The sequence below is a fragment of the Rattus norvegicus genome, chromosome 10, assembly GCF_021556685.1.
Source record: "Rattus norvegicus strain SHRSP/BbbUtx chromosome 10, alternate assembly SHRSP_T2T, whole genome shotgun sequence".
Classification (NCBI taxonomy): Eukaryota; Metazoa; Chordata; class Mammalia; order Rodentia; family Muridae; genus Rattus; species Rattus norvegicus.
This window is the reverse complement of record NC_141543.1, coordinates 101,414,049-101,432,231: the sequence shown is the minus strand read 5'-3', so window position 1 is coordinate 101,432,231 and position 18,183 is coordinate 101,414,049. Positions and strand designations below refer to the sequence as shown.

The window sequence follows — 18,183 nt, the reverse complement described above, 5'->3', positions numbered from 1 at the left end:
TCTGGCTTCTTCCACCATCTAACGTTAGGCCCAAAGGCTCTTTAGAAAGATAGAAAACGGTTTTAAAGGTGAGGAAGTCACCAGTGGACCATGCCTGTAATCACAGTGCCTGGGAGGCTGAGGCGGGAATGTGGTTAACGTTCAAGCCAGCCTGGGCTGCAAAGAGAGACTTGGTCTCAACGAAAGTACCCACACCTTGGGTTTTACACTAAATGCTCCTCATTTTGTCAGGTACGACAAGTTTTACGGGACTTAGAAATGGAAAATATCCAAGACACTCTTGCTCAGAATTTAAGTGGAGGACAAAAAAGGAAGCTGACTTTTGGGATCGCCATTTTAGGAGACCCCCAGGTAAGGGGATAGAAAATCATTCATGAAATCCCATCGGAAGCACAGAAACTATCATACTGGATAAATGTGCCAATGATGGATTTAAGAAAGCTTTAAAGTAAAAGTATTTTACACCTACAGTATTTTGTAAATCATCTTACGCCAGAGGAATAAATGGCCCTGTAATGTTTTCCCTTCTGTTTAGGTCTTGCTACTGGATGAACCAACCGCTGGGTTGGACCCGCTCTCAAGGCATCACATTTGGAACCTACTGAAAGAGCGGAGATCAGGCAGAGTAATTGTCTTTAGTACTCAGTTCATGGATGAAGCTGATATCCTGGCTGGTAACTATAGTTTCCTTTTGAGTTTCACAGTGACAAAGTAGGACTTGACATGGGTTACAAGTAGGCCCCTTGGATACATCTCACAAGTGACAGCCAAATCCAACTCAGGAGAATCTCTCTTATCTGCTTCAATCTCTGTGTTCCCTGTATCAAGCTTGGTCCTATGGAAGCCTTCTGATCCCATCACAGAGAGGCGAAGATTGCAAACCATTCAATATAGACTCAAACATGGTTTAGTCTGTGTGGATAGGCATCGGCAAACGGGAGAGACACTGTGTAGATGCCTGACGTTCCTAAAAGGTCAGGGAATAAGCAATCCCAGTTCATTGTTTCTGTGATCAGAGCACCGAGAAAGTCTCAGTTAGTGTGTGGCATGCTTCTAGAACAATCTGTGCTCATGGGTTTTGGTTTTCACAGTTTTGAGTACTGAAGAAATCACTAATACAATTTATTGTTTGGTTCTTCCCAAATAGACAGGAAGGTGTTTATATCCAACGGGAGACTGAGGTGTGCAGGCTCTTCTCTGTTTCTGAAGAAGAAATGGGGCATCGGCTATCACCTAAGGTACAGCTCTCAGGGCTGGTGACAGACGCACGGCAGACACGCCAGTGACGGGTGCCCTCAGTATCAGGTCAAGGTAGATGTACGACTGTAAAGTCGGCTCCAACAGGCATGTAAGAACTAACTTACGCATGTTCTAAGCAAGGTCATAAGATACATAGGGTCATAGACATGGAAAATCTAAGTCTTCATGTAGGTGTGAAGAAAATGTTTTCATAATACTTTGCTTCTGAGAGTAATTTCTTGGTACTTTGACCCTTTCTCTCATCTTGTTTCAGAGTGGATTTCTGGTCATCCAGGTTATTTCGATACTCTTTGTTCGTCCTGTCTTCATTTTTAGCCACCTTCCCCTTAGGTCTCTTTCATTTCAGAATAATCACATGATTGCTATAAATCTTAAAAACAAAACAAAAACAATTTTTAAAAAAATCATATCATTTGGGAGATTTAATACATGCTACTATTACTTTCTTTGATTTCTTAAGCTCATCAAATTTGCAGGGCTAGCATTATCCACTGTTACAAGTGGATTAAGTAATTTCCCTCCAATCAAAAGGTACCACTCCTCAGTCTCTAGGTGAGTCTGCGTGGGTCTCTGTAGTTGTCTTGTTTCTGTCTTATGGAAGGGATCAGTTTCCTCCACCTCCATCACACAAACCACATGCAAACCTTAGTCATGTATATGTCTCTGTGAGGCACATACATATGTGTTCACACAGGCCAGAATCGGGCTTCAGATACCCAGAGCCAGAGTTAGAGGTGGTTTTGAGTGGCCAGGTGAGGGTGCTCAGAGCCCAACCCACATTTTCCGTAAGAGGAGCAATTTCTCATAACCGCTGAGCCATCTCTCCAGCCCCCTTATCTGTTCTTGGAGGCTGTTTCTGAATGTTTTATCTTTGATGAGTATCCTCTGTGCTAGAATCTAAAATGCGCTACTCCACATTGGGCTTAACTCATTAATTTGGTCTTCAGTAACTTCGTTGTAAAGCAGCAGTAATAGTACTTACGTTTTTAGTTAATGGTAAGGACATGGGTACTGACCGGGTACAGAGTTAATTGAATCGACACAGCTTCCCACTCTCCCGTTTTCTCTGAAATCTCCTTGCTTTGTGTTATTATTATGCTACAAGCTATTTTAGGGGGGTGGGGCTAGGATTTCTTCCGCTTCATGTCTTTGATAATGCCAGGCATGGGCACGTTTAAAGCACAGAACAATTTTCAAACTAACTTGTTTATGTAACCAGTAGAGTGTGATAATTTAAACCACTCTGTCACCTCCAGATATTTCAGTGGATATGACTAACGATGGTGTTCCTAAAAATTCCAAATTTCATAAAGAAGTATATAAACTGTTATCAAAGAGTTTCACTGTTAGGTGAATACATTTTTCACAGAATGATACGGTTACCTAGCGTGTATTGAGAGTTTACTTCATGAAATACCCAGCACTGTCACATAACTATGGATTTACTCCACCTCTTAAGGTTGACTTGAAAATTCCATATTACTTTATCTCATAGATGAGAATTCTGAGCCTCTGAGACAGTGACCACCTCTCCTGGGCTCAGATGCCTTCACAATATGATGTCAACACTGTGCTCTCAATGATCATCTCCATCTTGCTTTTACCAGGTTCAAGCATTTGCAGAGTTCATGAAGTACTGAGGAAAAAAAAAGAGAATTCATAGTTAGGTTTTCTTAGTAGAGGGAGAGACACACTGGGGCATTCCAATTCCACTTCACCTGAGCCAGGATTTGGTTCATTATTTCTTTCCTTCAAATGGTCAGTTCTAGAATTACTTAAACGAGCCCAACCTTCCTTCTTCCTGGTTCCTCTGCTATGCTGCACAGATTAGGTTTGGACTGTGTTAGCGTCATTACATCCAGTTCCTCTCTGTAAATTACACATTCTGTCCCAAAAATATTCAGGAAGTAGCAAACATATACTAAGGAAGAAATTGTAAGACAAAAATAACTTCATCTCACTCTTTCTAAATGTCAGTTTGCATTTGAATGAAACTTGTGATCCAGAGAGTATAACATCACTGGTCAAAAAGCACATACCGGACGCCAGACTGACTGCACAAAGCGACGAACAGCTTGTCTATATCTTGCCCCTGGAAAGGACAAACAAGTTTCCAGGTAATCCTGAGCAAGTGACATGGCTCTCCAGGCTGCGGTTTTCGCACTTGTGTGAGGGGAATGGCAGTCAGGAACTTTATGAGTTTGTCCTGATGGTTAAATTATCACCCAAAACATTTAAACCTATTGTTAAAATGTTAGACATCAATAGTGAGTAGAGGAACCGTGTCTGACATGGGGTTACTGAGGTGTTTCCCCAGCTCTAAGATACCAATATGTAGACTACGTCACCAGAAGACAAAAAGAATAGATGTTGACTTTTCAAATCGTGATCCATTCTCAAGTCAGAATACCAGAAATGGCAGCATTCTTTCTTTGTAAGGATCATTGATCGTAATAACAGACACAATCAGAGTACCACATGTGGTTGGGGGGGTTGGTGGGGAGAGCCTGGAGTAAATATGGTTGAAATACATGTGTACATGTATAGAATCCTCAAATATTGAGTAAACTTTTTATATATTTAAAAGGGGACATGGTTTTCATCTTAGATGTTCACACAGTACATCTGAGATGCATCTCATTCTGAAGACAAAAATCCTCACAAAGATCGGACAGCACAGTTTGCTCCACCATTTCTTAAAATGCATTCCAAAGGGCCAAACCATCTAAGTAGAGGCTGGGACATAGATTTAAGGAGCTGGGAGCACTTATGTATTTTCCTCTAGCATGTAGTTAAGACAGCTTCAATTCCCAACATCATTTAAAAATTTTCAAAATGGCCTCCTAATTGTTCACATGGGTGTACCCTATTTCAGTGTTTCTGTGTAATTCTCATAGCAGATTTAGAAAGGAAAAGAGGAAGGAAAGAGAAGGAGGGCGGAGAACATTTAAGTGGATGGAATGTCTTCCAGGGAAAGCACAAAGACACACCACACATTCTGCCCAACTCCTTTTCTTCCTTTCTACTTCCCACACAGAGTTCATGGAAATTATTTATGTATGCATCAACGTTTTTGCATTTGTTATTACAGTTTTTTAAGAAACTAATTGTAACCTAAAATAATAAATATTTATTCTCTGGATGCTATTCTTTAATCAGAGTTTGGAATTAAACATCCCCATAACAGAATTTAAAATAGAAAGGGGTTGGAGAGAAGACTCAGTCGTTAAGAGTGCTTGCCACACTTTTAGGGGATCCAAGTTCGCTTCATAGCACCCACATCAAGGAACTCACAACTAGTTGAAGCTCATACACACACACACACACACACACACACACACACTCACACACACACTCACACACACACACACACACACCCCACATAAAACTTTGAAATTCAAAATAATTTAATATATTTTTAGTGTGTTTTATCTTTGATGAGTATCCTCTGTGCTAGAATCTAAAATGCGCTACTCCACATTGGGCTTAACTCATTAATTTGGTCTTCAGTAACTTCGTTGTAAAGCAGCAGTAATAGTACTTACGTTTTTAGTTAATGGTAAGGACATGGGTACTGACCGGGTACAGAGTTAATTGAATCGACACAGCTTCCCACTCTCCCGTTTTCTCTGAAATTCTCTTAGTGTTATCTATATTTTTGCATGTTTTGCCTACATGTATACCTGTGTACAATGTGCATGCATGATGCCCTTGGAGGCCAGAAGATGGTGTCAAGTCCCCCGGATGTGGAGGTATTTGTGGGCTGTCATGTGGGTCCTAGGAACAGAACCTGGGGTCTCTGTAAGAGCAGCAAGTACTCTTAACCAGTGAATCATCTCTCCAGGTTCTGGAGTTAAAACACGTTAAATACATCCATCAATATTTTTAAACTGAGGTGTTTTCCAAGTATAGAAGCATAGATGTTCGTGTTATACATCGATGCTGAGAAAGACATGGGAACCTAATATAGTCTACAGACAGGTTTTATGAGTAAGCGAACACGATATCAATCAGTTTATGATAAAAAAGCACATAGTTTATATCAATATTTTCTCATTTTGGCAGATATCATTGACTACCTCATTATGAATGATACTGTAATCTACTTTTTGTCGTTGTTGTTCCTACTTTTAGACCTTTACAGGGACCTTGACAGATGCTCTAACCACGGCATTGAGGATTATGATGTTTCCATGACAACCCTGAATGAGGTGTTCCTGAAGTTAGAGGGGAAGTCCATGGCTGAGGAACCGGGTAAGGGCGGGTACTCTGAGGGAAATGATGATATGCAAGCCATTGTGGGCACCAGCAAACTTAGAGAAGAAATAGAGTCTTAGTGAGCATGGCAATGTATGACACTGGGCCCTTATGGAATGGACAATGAATCTGAGGTGCTGTATTACCTGAATTTATGGCTGTGGGGGAGAGAAAAATAGAAATTATGTTGAAAACCCATTTTCTTGGACTGTTTTCTTGCATGTACTATTCCAGTGCTTTCTGGATTCAGCTGCTGTTGTCCTAAGGTTTGTTGTCAGTCTGTCAGTCCTTGGGAAGCTCTGACTTAATGACTGTTTCTCAGCATTTCTTTGCTTGCCTGTATTAATCTTATTGTGTGCCTGTATTAATCTTATTGTGTTGACTATCTACCTTTTAATTTTTCATTTGTTTCCTTTGACTTTTAAAAAGTATCAGCCAAGTGTATTATCCAATCTATTTCCTCCTCTTTTCAATTCTGAAGTTACCTATCTGGTACATGGGTGAGCAGTTTTGCTCTCTTTAAAATCAGTTAGTTAACATGTTCATTTGCTTAGAGCTTGCTATGTAGATCAGGCTGTAGATCAGAACTCGCAGAGATCCCTTGGGCAGGCCTTCCAAGAGCGAGGATTAAAGGCAGGCACTACCACACTCATACATATACTTAATTTTTAGTATTATTCTAGGCAAGAGCTACACTACAGCCTTTTACCCAGTTCTTAACTTGAATATATTTTACAACTTTCTATAAATATAAATCAATCTTCCCTGGGTTTCTATTAGAAAGACACAACGGTCTATCTAGCTTCTAAAACGTGGCTATATCAAAAATGTCATGTGTCCAATCCTTACAATCTTGAAGGGCAGGAGGCACTTCTGCATGTGCTAGCTTTGTTTCTTTGGACAGAAACACCAAGGTGGGTTATCTCTTGCAATGAGGACATTTTTGTGCATTGGTTTCTGAGACTATGTCATAGAAAGCTGCGTTTGCCTTTTTTTAAAAAAAATTATAATATTTCTCTATTATTGTCTCAGATCGTTTTGCTTCTCTTCTACTTCCTCAGCAGTTGCTTTAAGATATAACCATGACTTAGATTGCTTAGTCACTCACGACACTAACGCTGGAACTCTCTCTCAAGTAAATGGTTGTGGGACACAAACAAAAACAAACAAAACCTAAGCAAAGCACAACAAACTGGTATCTTATGGGTGACTGATTTTACGTTTCAGACGCTGGAGTTTGTGGTCGCTTACAAAGCGATGGGGCAAAAGATGTGGAAAGCCTTGTTGAGCTGGAGCGAGTGTTGCCTCTCGATTCATCAGGGAGCTCAGTGAGCGGCATGGCGCTGTGGAGGCAGCAGCTCTGCGCAGTCGCGAAGGTCCGCTTCCTCAAGCTCAAGAACGAACGAAGAAGTCTGATGACCATGTGAGTCCGGAGTGTCTGGATGGTTGAGAGCACAGTGTAAAAAGTAGACAGAATGCATTCCATCACTTGCAGATAGTCCCCTAAGCGTTTTACTTAATAGACCTGCCCTTGTGCAAATGCGATCGAAATATGTAGAGTTAGGGATCATCTTAATTGCACACAGGATTTGTCCTTACCAATGACCCATTCTCTTGAAAACACCAAAAATACTCAAATCTCTCAGCACTTTTCATAGTATAAGGTAGGGGGAGGAGCAGGGGAGAGAGAGATAGTATATAAATATACAGATAGGTAAATAGATATTGATTTTATGGAATTGGTTTGCACTACCATGTGAACTAGAAACTAAAATTTATAGGACAGATCAGCAGCCTGAAAACTTGGGTCAGTGTTAGTGTTCCTGCCATCAGATTGGGCAGAGAGGCTCTGATCCTTTTTTAATAAACTTCTCAGTGGTTATCTAGTGCTTGAAACTGCAGGCTTTTCCATCCGCACCCCACTTCCCCAAATCATGACTTTGAGACTTGAAAATGTATGAACAGACACGTAGGCCATAATTTGGGCTTGTTTCCCAGTTAGTTCATCACTTAATCCAATTTTTTCTATTCTATGAGGGCCACATGGCTGGCTTCCTCGTCTCAGATTCACGCACCTGTGTCCTCTGAGGTCCCGCTAAATATCTAGCGGCCCGACTCTATCCCAGAGTTCCTCTCTCCCTCCTGGAACTCCCACTTCCTATTTCCTGCCTCAGCTCATTGGCCAATCAGCTTTTTATTGACAGGTGATCCTTCCATACAATACACAAGAGGCTCTATCGCAAGTGCCTGTTACAGCAGCAAACTGCTACACCTCGAGCTTCCACCTCATGGAAAAGTGCTGCCTTCTAGCGTAAACGCAACTCTACACTCGGAAGACGTATTTATGCAAATATTTGCATATGCATATGCATATGCATTGTCTTTCTTTTACTGTAATGGAATAGCCAAGCTGATGCACTTTTGAAGGGAAAACCTGTTCTGCTTCACAGTCATGTAGATTCCTATCCAAGACCAGGGTGCCGCCCCAGATGTCTGCTTTCATAGCCCCCCTTTAAGGACATTCCCCAGTAACCTGTGTTTCATACTCTGTCTTTCGGCTCTCACATACTTCCTGCTCCCTCTTCTGCAATGTACCCTGAGCGTTAGACACAGTGTTCTCAATGACTTGTTTGGGGCTGGACCCACATCCTCTGCTTATTTTCTGCATCTTAGGTAGCCACGAGTCTCTGCATTGCAAGGAGGGGCTTCTCCGATTAAGCTGAGACTGTTTTTGTCTCCAGGTATAAACCATTCTTTAGAGGGAAGTTTTCTGCTATGCCACTGTAGTTAACCACCAGGAATAAGCTCCCCACATGGCCCTTCTGTCTCCCCATGGCCTGAGTTATTAGAGAAATTGATAGGGCCAGACATCCCCATCCCTTGCTTTGTCTTCCAGTAATTTCAGAGGATCGGGCCTCACAAGAGGTTTTAGTATGCCTGTAGTCCCAGCACTCAGGAAGTAGAGGCAGGAGGATCAGAAGTTCTGGGCCGTCCTTGGTTACATAGTCAATTCAAGGCCCTCCTGGACTACATGATACCCTGTTTCAAACAGAAATCAAAGAGAGTCATAATCAGCAACTTGGAAGGACCAAACAAAAAGTTGAAAGCAGGAGTAGAGGTCTGTGGAAGACCAAAGCTATACCATCTCATTTCGGGAAGAAGAGGATGCAACATGACCTCAACATTCCCTGTGCTCGTATTTTATCCTGTTCGTTATCTATTGAATCCTAGGGCTCCACAAAGTTACTGTAGGTTAACGATTATTACTCATAATATTTATTTTCCTCCATTTAGGTTATTGCTTTTTGGCATTAGCTTTGTGCCCCAACTTTTGGAACATCTAGTCTACAAGGTATACCACAAAAGTTACTCGTGGGGGCTGTCTCCAAGTATGTATTTCCTTTCACCAGGACAGTTACCACAGGATCCTCTGACCCACTTACTGGTCATCAATAAAACAGGTAATCTGTAACATGCAAACACATCTGAGGGGAGGGGACTGCCTGGAAAGCATAAAATACAAAGAAAATAATAATTATTCCTATGCATTTTAATAAAACATTTATGAGGCCAAACAGTGAAAAGCATGAATTTAGAGTTTGTTTTAGAAACATATTATTTTATTTTTCCCTATATTGCTGGGCTCTGAGAACAAAGTGCTCCAAATTCCTAAGAAGATCTAAACTATAGCATCAAAGATCACAGTGTTAGTTGGTTAATCGTTTGTTTCTTTGTTTGCTTGTGGTACTGGGCATTGAAGCCAGAGCCTTATGCATTCCAGGAAGTGTTTGACTGCCGACTTACACTCCTAGACATCATATGATACTAGCCACATTAATAAAAATTTTGTCTGTACGTAAAGAATCTTTATTACATACGTGATCAGCAAAATGGATTTTGTGCAGCTCTAATCCTGCCCTTTAAGGACATCTGTGGGCAGTAGTGGCATGTTCTGGTCTATGCCGTTGAATTTTTGGTTGCTTTCTGTACCAACTGACTTATCGTGGCTTCCTCTGATTTTGCCTTTACGATAGGTTCAAGCATTGATAACTTTATACATTCACTAAGACAGCAGGGCATAGCATTAGACGTGGATGCCCTGGGGACCAGAAATGGCAAAGAAGAGGCTCTGTACAATGGTGCTGTCACAGTGCTGGGTGACGAGAAGGTATGGTAGACTCGGATGATTGTGCTTCACCAGAGGTGGATTGGGGAGGTTCTGTTTGAACAACTCAAACAAACCGGCCTGAAAGGCTGATTCAAGAGAAATGATACATTTCCCACTTCCGTAGGGGAAGCTGGGCCATAATTATTGATTTGCTCTCTTCAAAATAACTATTGAGGGACCTAATAGTCATTTGAAAAGCTTATCAATTAAATCCCGCTCCATTAATTGGTTTAAATTGCACTCCCAGGGGAGCCGAGAATGACCGTTGTTTAGATTTGACCTTGAGTCTTCAGTCTGTGCATCTCCACAGTGCTCCTTCATTTTTATCATTTGCCTAGAGTTTTTTAAAATGGGACATTTTGATGAATTCTTCAAGAATTTTATAGATTGAATTTTGATCCTACTCCTTGTATTAGTCAGGGTTCTCCAGTGTTGCAGAACTTATGGAATGTCTGTATATATTTAGGTAAATTCTTAGAATGATTTGTAGTCTGTACTCCAACTCACCCAACAATGGGCATCCATGAATGGGAAGTCCAAGAATTGAGTAGTTGCTCAGTCCCACGAGGCTGGGGGTTTCAGCTCATCTTCTGTAGAAGTAGGTTCCAACAAATGTGCTGGCAAGTACGTGCAAGCAGGCAAGGAAGAGTGAGCCTTCCTTTTTCCATTGTCTTTATTGAGGCCTCCAGCAGAAGGTAAGGGCCAGATTTAAGGTGTATACTACCATGCCTGGACCTTGCTCTGTCCCAGACTGGCTTGAACTCAGAGATCTCCTGTTGCAGTAAACAATAAAAACAAAATGCATCAACCCATGCTACTGCCAGCTCTTGGGGCCGCATGGCGTCTGCAGGGGATCTTCATCTCAATCAGCAAAGCATGTCAACCCGACTCGCTACGTTTCCAATTCCCATGCCATGCGGTCGCAGGGTACTCGCTGGGCCTTGCAGTGAGCTAGCCCCACATTGCTGCTGGCCACTCTCTGGCCCCAGCAGCAGCTGCCTTCTTGTGACTCTCTGCTGTGGAACTCTGTTCACAGTCCCAGCATCTGCCCCCTGTGGTTATAGTCACAACTCCCAGTAACCCTTTTATAATCAAAGCACAATAAGATTGTAATTTATCAATCAGATTTATATCAGTAAATTCTCACTCCACAAAACGTCCACACAGTAAACTCAGAGCCAATTAATATTGATATAAACAGCCCACCTAGGTAAGACAAATTGTCCTATAAAAATCCACCCCTTATAAAATATTCATAACTACCTGTGGCCTTTTAAGGCCACACAGATCCGGTCGTCTTTCCCTGCCTCCATCTTGGTTCTTCCTCTCCTTTCTCCTCTCTCCTCTCTCCTCTCTCCAAAACTCTGTGCCTACCTTCCTATTTCACTGCCCAATCGCAGGCCTTGCCTTATCTTGTGCCTGCCCTCACCTGCACATAGACCGCAATCTACAGTCTCCTTGTGTCTGTCTCCTACCATTAAAGTTGTATCCCACCTTGCCTGGGCCTAACCTTTTCATGGGCATTATGCTTCAAGATCTGGGTCAAAAGCCTGTGTCTTCCAGCCTCCAGGTATGATGGGTCACAGGTCTGCCCTCCATTTCTGGATTGTAGTTTATTTCAGAAAGAGTCAATCCGAGAACTGGGAATAGTCATAACACTCCCCTAACTCCTCCACCTCCCTACCCATGCAACTTTAAGTTCTGTGTGTGTGTGTGTGTGTGTGTGTGTGTGTGTGTGTGTGTGTGTGTGTATCTCAAGCATCCATCATGTCCAGTTTCTTGTTGCCCAATACTCTAGTGTATAAGATTTGCTTTAGAGTGTAGTTGACCTCCCAGGCATCACACCCTCACAGAAAACCAACTTTTCCCATGCCGGCAGCTATCAAATACCCATAGCTCCTCAACCAGGAGTGGAACGTTGTGCCTCCCTCTCCTACTCTGTGATGAGATTTTTCTCTGGCTCCAGTTTGCATAGATCTTGTGCATTCTGTCACCACGACTGTGAGCTCATGTGTGTAATCTACCTGTTGTGTTCAAAATACACCTTTTCTTGTAGTCAGCCTTCACCTCTCCCTCTTACAGGCTTTCTTCCCTGCTGTCCCTTGACGATTATTCAGCCACTTGGGAAGGGTGTCTGATAAAGATGTTTCCTTTAGGGCCAAGAACCCTACAGTCTCATATTCTCTGCATGTTGACCAGCTGAGGCTCTCCTAATTCACACCTAGTTCAAGAAGCTTCTTTGAAAAGAGGCAGAATGATGCACTAATTTATGGGTCTAGCAGCAAATGGTTAGGAGCCAATGGAATACTGTGTTTATCTTGCATATAATGGTAGTTCTTTCCCTTCTAGGGCCTGTCACTCATCTAGCCACAGCTTCTCGTTCCTGATGACTGTGCCAGGCCGGAGTGTCCTCTCGTGACGTGGATCCTAAATCCAAGCACAGTGGCTGGTAGTCCCATAACTGCCAGGCTGCGATTGCTACCAAATGTCACTTGATTTCGTTGATTTTGTGAGATTCTGGGCACAGTCCATGTGGTTGATATTTGAAAGTAGTGGTGTAGAAATCAATATTGAAGTGCTGAATTCCTTTAATTATCTAGGGAATCAAATCATACAGGCTGTGGTGATACCCCCTTCCTGCTCCTGTTCTCTCACCTCACCAGCGATTTCAATGATTTTCTGAAATGACCTGCCGTTAAGTTTTACAGTGGCTTCCTGAGAATTAAGAAACAACTCGTTACATTTTAGGACCTCAGATTTTCTGTAGCGTGTAATGCCAAAAGACTAAACTGCTTTCCAGTCCTCGCGGATATCCTTAGCAATGGGCTGCTTGGAATTTTTAACTCTTCAGAGCGCATCCAGACCGACAGAAGCACAGTCTTTGAAGTAAGTAAATGAAGGCCTCGGATGTTCTCAGGAAAAGTCCTCGCAATGCATGGAAGAGCATCTTATCAGTGTTTACCAACTTAACGCTCTTACGTTTTCCGTAGGAATAACAGCATCTATTACTGCACTGCCTGGCTGTGGATATAAAATAGTATAAACACCATGGTTGGGGGGGGCAGCGGGACTGCAGCAGGTACAATTAATTGGAAGAACTATGATGTGGAGCCCTCTGCACCCTTAAGAGCGGGGCATAGTTGAATAGAGCAAGTTTTCAATGTCTTCGTTAAAAAAAATCAACTTGATTTTTGTCGTCTTTAATACACTATTTTATAAAATGATAACAATTCACCACAAACATTTCTGCTGAGGTGAATGCAGCTGTGCTTGGCTAACATAGTCAAGGTAGCAGAAGGACAAGAAATGAGGCATGAATATGTAGGTAATTTGCTCAAAAACGATAGAACTTGGTATTATTACTACAAGTACTGTTTTGCTTTAAAAGATTTCAGTACAGAACATTAACCTTTGTCTAGATTGGGGTGATTAGTGGTGGAACTGTGGGAATAATTCTCGTTTAAAGGTAGCTATTCTATAAACTTTCAAACGCATTAGTAGAGAATTTAATAACGTCACACATTTACAAGCCAACGCAACTATTATAAATGCATATAGCCTTAAGGCTACTTTGAATTAAATTTTAGATCATATAATTTTAACTAGAAATATTTTACTGTGTATATCTGCTAAAGGAAAGAATCATTGTGGTAGATTATAGGGCTCACTTGGTAAAGGGGCTTGTTGCTAAGCTGCCATTCTGATTTTAATTCCCTGTGACTCACTTGGTAGAAGGAGAGAACCGACTCTTAAAAGTTATTCCCTGCACACACACACACACACACACACACACACACACACACACACACACACAATTTTTAAAATGAACAACCTTTTTAGAACTACAATATTCTTATTTCATGTAAAAGAAGCTCCCCAATGATATCACATACCACATTTCTTTGACCGTCTTATTTAAAATATGTTGCCCATGTAGCCTTGCATCCTTTAATGTTATCTAGGTCAGGGAAAGGGTCCTACTTCAGGTCTTCTGTTTTACCTTGCTGTATTGAATTCCTTTTGCCTTAGAAAATGATACTATGGGGCTGGAGAGATGGCTCAGAGGTTAAGAGCACTGTCTGTTCTTCCAGAGGTCCTGAGTTCAATTCCCAGCAACCACATGGTGGCTCACAACCACCTATGATCTGGTGCCCTCTTCTGGCCTGTAGTTGCATACATGTAGGCAGAAAGCTGTATGATGTGTACATAATAAATAAGTTTAAAAAAAAAAAAGAAAATGATACTATGAGAATACACCATTGTTTTTTTTTTAAATTACCTTGTTATTAAGAATATTCCTGCTCTTGGTACACGTTTCCTGCTGTTAGGATGCTGTGTCTAATTTAAAAAAAAATGATGGTTTTAACTTAAGGGTTAGTCTGTGGTTTAAGAGACATGGGTAGGAGATGGGAGACTGTGGTTTGTGCTTTCATTTCCTTTACAAAAGTCTGTCACCTTGCGTCAGAAAAGGGAGAGTGGCCAGCCCTAAACACCTCCTCCCCTCCCCCTTCTGAGATAGTTCCTGTTATTTAAAAAGGTGTCTTGTTGGACATGGGCATTTAATTCCAGCACCCACGAGGTAGATTCAGGAGGCTTACCGCTTTGCTAGTAGCCCGGGCTATTTTCTGAGACTTTGTCTCAAAAAAAGAAAAAAAAAGAAATATATTAGACGTCTTAACTAGGAACAAATTACTAGCTCCTAGCTCAGGTGACCTTGAATTTGCTTGTAGATACATTTAGAATCTGGTTAGATATATTAGTTTAGTAAAATGGTGTTTGTAGGCTCTCTCTCCTTCAAGAACCATGACTTCAATAGCCCGGGGGAGATGACTAGGTTTCTAGTACTAGGAATGAGTTTCCTCTTGTTTAACGGGCTTCAAGTCCAATTAGACAGCCGTTGATTATCAACAAGATATGACTAGCACCATTACACCCTTAAAAATATAGCGGCATGCTGGTCATTGTTTTAGTACATAGGCATCATAGCTGGTAGGAAGGACTCTTGACCTCCCCTACGCCCTCCTCCTTTGGAAGCTCAAATGTTACCTTCTGCTACCATGAAAGCTGGTCCTCGGGAAGGACTTACTTTCTAACATCCATGGACTTACTGCTTTCTATATGCCTAGTTCCAAAAAACATTTAAATTTGATACTTTCGCATTATCCAGAAGCAGAAGAATGACTCTATAAATGTCCAACTGACCTGCTTTGCCACAAGTTTAGGACAATAGAAAAGAAAATCTTCTCCATTGGTGTTCCAAGAGTGTGTATTATATAATAAATTATGAGAATGTGTGAGTGTGTGTGTGTGTGTGTGTGTGTGTGTGTGTGTGTAGAAAGAGATAACTAAATATAAACATAGAGATAAATGCTACTGATGTGTGAAATTTTTTAATCTTGGAGTAAGAGACTGGAGCTCTGTGCTACAAACACGAGCCCTGGGAAGGACTTTGAGGGGTTAGCATGCATTTGGTTGATATGGTGAGGACAGTATCCGTGAGCCAGAGGCCTGGTTTCTAGCTGCTCACCATGTCTGTATGATTTCAGGACCATATGCTTTATGAGTACGGATTCATGAGCAATGCATTTTTCTGGATACCAGTGGCTGCCAGCCTCACCCCTTACATTGCGATGGGCAGCATCAGCGACCACAAAGTAAGATGTTTTAAACTCTTCAGATACCTTTCATGCCCTGGAAAACTTCCCTTGGAACTTGTGAACATAGGTTTGCATGCCCATAGCGGATCTAACGTATGTGTTTGTTGCAATGCATCACCGAGCTTTTCAATAACAGGCTGTCAAAATAGGAATAAAACGGAGTTTTTTCTAAAACAGGATAACACCACCAACCAGTAGTGACAGCCTTAAAACATTCTTCAAGACCAGTTGTCCTCTCCTCCACCCCATTCTTCATACAAGACTCCTTGGTATTCATATCTCAGCCCAAAGACACTCTCCCAAACCTTTCCCCTGCTTAATAAGGCCAAATAGATGCCTGTAAAAACTGCCATGAGAACTCATTTATAAAGTATATGAATGGGGCTTACAGTCACAGGACTCTCCTTGTTTGTTAACTGTTTCTTCCCACCGAGAATGAACACTGTTTAAGTAGTGCTTTTGTCTTTAAAATCTGCCCATTCTATTGCTTTCCATCCTGGTGAATAAGGGGTCAGCCTCTGTTCCCATGCTCTATAGGACTCCACATTTTAAGCAGAAGAATGTTTGCCTGCATGCGTTCATCTGTCATGGGTCTATAGTGTCCATGAAGGTCAGGAGAGGGTGTCCGACTCCCTGGAACTAGAGATACCATCCCTGTTCACAGCACGGGCCTGACAGCTGTCAATCAAGACATCATGCCCAACAGCTTATCTGTTGCAAATAAAAAATTAAATATAAAAATGTTTACTAAGGACCTATCATTAAGTCCTTGATGAAAACCCTTAGGGAGAGCTGAGTCAACCTCTCTGTCTCATTTTGTGATGTTATCCGTCCCTCTCGTGTAGGATTGGGGCAAGTGGTGATGTCGTTGCCAAACAAGAGTAATAATTATTAGAGGACTAGAGTGAACGTAGTTGCTGTAACTGTGGATGTGGTTGGTTTCCCAGGTCTCAGCTCTTTAGGATTTTATGATGATTTTTCTGTTTTGTTTTTTTGTTTGTTTGTTTGTTTTTTATTATTGTTATTATCAGAAAAAAGTTCTTTCCCAGCTGTGGACTTCAGGCCTTTACCCATCTGCTTACTGGTGTGGGCAGGCTCTGGTGGATATTCCCATATACTTCCTGATTCTCCTCCTCATGCAAATAATGGACAGTGTTTTCAGTTCGGAGGAGATCATGTCTGTGATTGAGAGCCTGTTGATTCAAGTAAGTGGCAAAGACTTAGAAATGCTTACATTTTGGGATGAAGTTTTATTAGACCAGGTTTTCCACGAACTCGGTCATATTAGGTCACAGAGTCCCTTTGGCAGGTTCTATCTGGGTCCCATTGATAAAAAGAACTAAAAGAAATCTCTCAGGAAGGAACTTGAGGATGGTTTGTTGGGGTTCAAAAAAGAAAGAAAGCCCCACGCAAGCTGGAAATATTAGCAGCTGCCTGCGAGAAGGGAGCTGGAACACTGGGGTGGGAGGCGGGGGATGAGCAAGGGAGGGAGGGGGAGAGAGACAGAGACAGAGAAAGAGACAGACAGAGACAGAGAGACACAGGGAGGGAGAGAGAGAGGCAGAGAGACAGAGAGAGACGGAGAGAGACGGAGAGAGACGGAGAGAGACGGAGAGAGACGGAGAGAGAGAGAGAGAGAGGGAGAGAGAGAGAGAGAGAGAGAGAGAGAGAGAAACTTTCACTGAGTACACATAAAAGATTGACCTTGAAGGCAAAGTGAGCCCCAAACAGAGAGTGAGGTAGGTGGAGTCCTTTCCCTTTTTAGTTCTCACTGACAGAATCCAAAAACTGTCCTTTTTCCCATGGTGGTGGGCATCTGGGCACACGATCAGCTTGAAAGCTGCTCTCTCTGCCTTTAGATGCACCGAGTAGGACTACTGCACATTAATATGATTCTCCCTAGCCTTGCAGTCAGCTGATAGCTTCTCTCGGGGCCTGAGGCCTCAGGATGTGGCAGACAGCAAGAGACAATAGCTGTTTTCACTGTCAGCTTGCTTTAAAGTTGTGTTAGCTTTGGACCAAGGATGGCTCAGTGAGAGCATCTTAGAGTGACAGTTCACACTTTAAGGTTGCTGCTGCTGGGTCCTTCTGAAGTCCCTGGTGTGAACCTTTCCTTTAGTTTCAAGCATCCCGAGGACCGTTACTGCCCACTGAGAGGCAATGTTTTGTTTGTTTGTTTGTTTGTTTTTGTTGTTTTTTAAAATCTTATTATTAAATTAGTTCTTTGAGGGTTTCATACCTGTTCTGACTGTATTTACACCCTGTCCCTCAACTCTTCCCCCGGTTTGCCCGCTCAGCCTTTGATAATCCCAAATAAAAAAAGACCAAGAACCAAAAAACACATCCATGATTGAGCAATTAAAGCAAGCCTTGTTTTTTTTTTAATTTTTTTATTATTAATTTATTATTTTATTTATTTACATCCCAAACGTTGTCCCCCTCCTGGTATCCCCCTCAAAGAGTTCTTCCCCCCATCCCCTGTCCCCTTCAGTTCCTTCAACCCTTCCCCTAACTCTTCCACAGGGTCTCTGACCTCAGTGCCATGCTTGGCTGTAAGTATCTGACTCTGTCTCAGTCTGCTGCTGGTAGAGCCTCTCTGAGGACAGCCATGTTCCTGTCTGCAAGCACAGCATAGCATCTGTAATAGTGTCAGGGTTTGGTGCCTGCCCATGGAATGGAGCCCAAGCTGGGCAGACCACTGGTTGGCTTCTGTTTGGAAGAGAAGCCTGCTGCGGTGTATTGGTTTCATATTTTACTTTCTTAAAAAAAATCTTACAAAATCATCCCATGCTGCCTGAATATTTTTTACAAGTGTGGTCCTCCACTAGCGATTACCAGGGT

General features: G+C 42.1%; 1 protein-coding gene across 3 annotated transcripts in view; it reads left to right on the top strand.

Moving 5' to 3' along the window:
• The window catches only part of Abca9 (ATP binding cassette subfamily A member 9), a 60,109-nt gene that overhangs the window by 18,474 nt on the left and 23,452 nt on the right, over window positions 1–18,183 (top strand). For all 3 annotated transcript variants that reach the window (XM_087570861.1, XM_087570860.1, NM_001430152.1), the window contains 11 exon segments: window positions 232–351; window positions 536–674; window positions 1,148–1,238; window positions 3,238–3,377; window positions 5,395–5,514; window positions 6,745–6,940; window positions 8,812–8,978; window positions 9,552–9,685; window positions 12,434–12,571; window positions 15,232–15,339; window positions 16,374–16,547. In XM_087570861.1, the coding sequence (XP_087426987.1) occupies window positions 232–351; window positions 536–674; window positions 1,148–1,238; window positions 3,238–3,377; window positions 5,395–5,514; window positions 6,745–6,940; window positions 8,812–8,978; window positions 9,552–9,685; window positions 12,434–12,571; window positions 15,232–15,339; window positions 16,374–16,547 (1,527 nt within the window).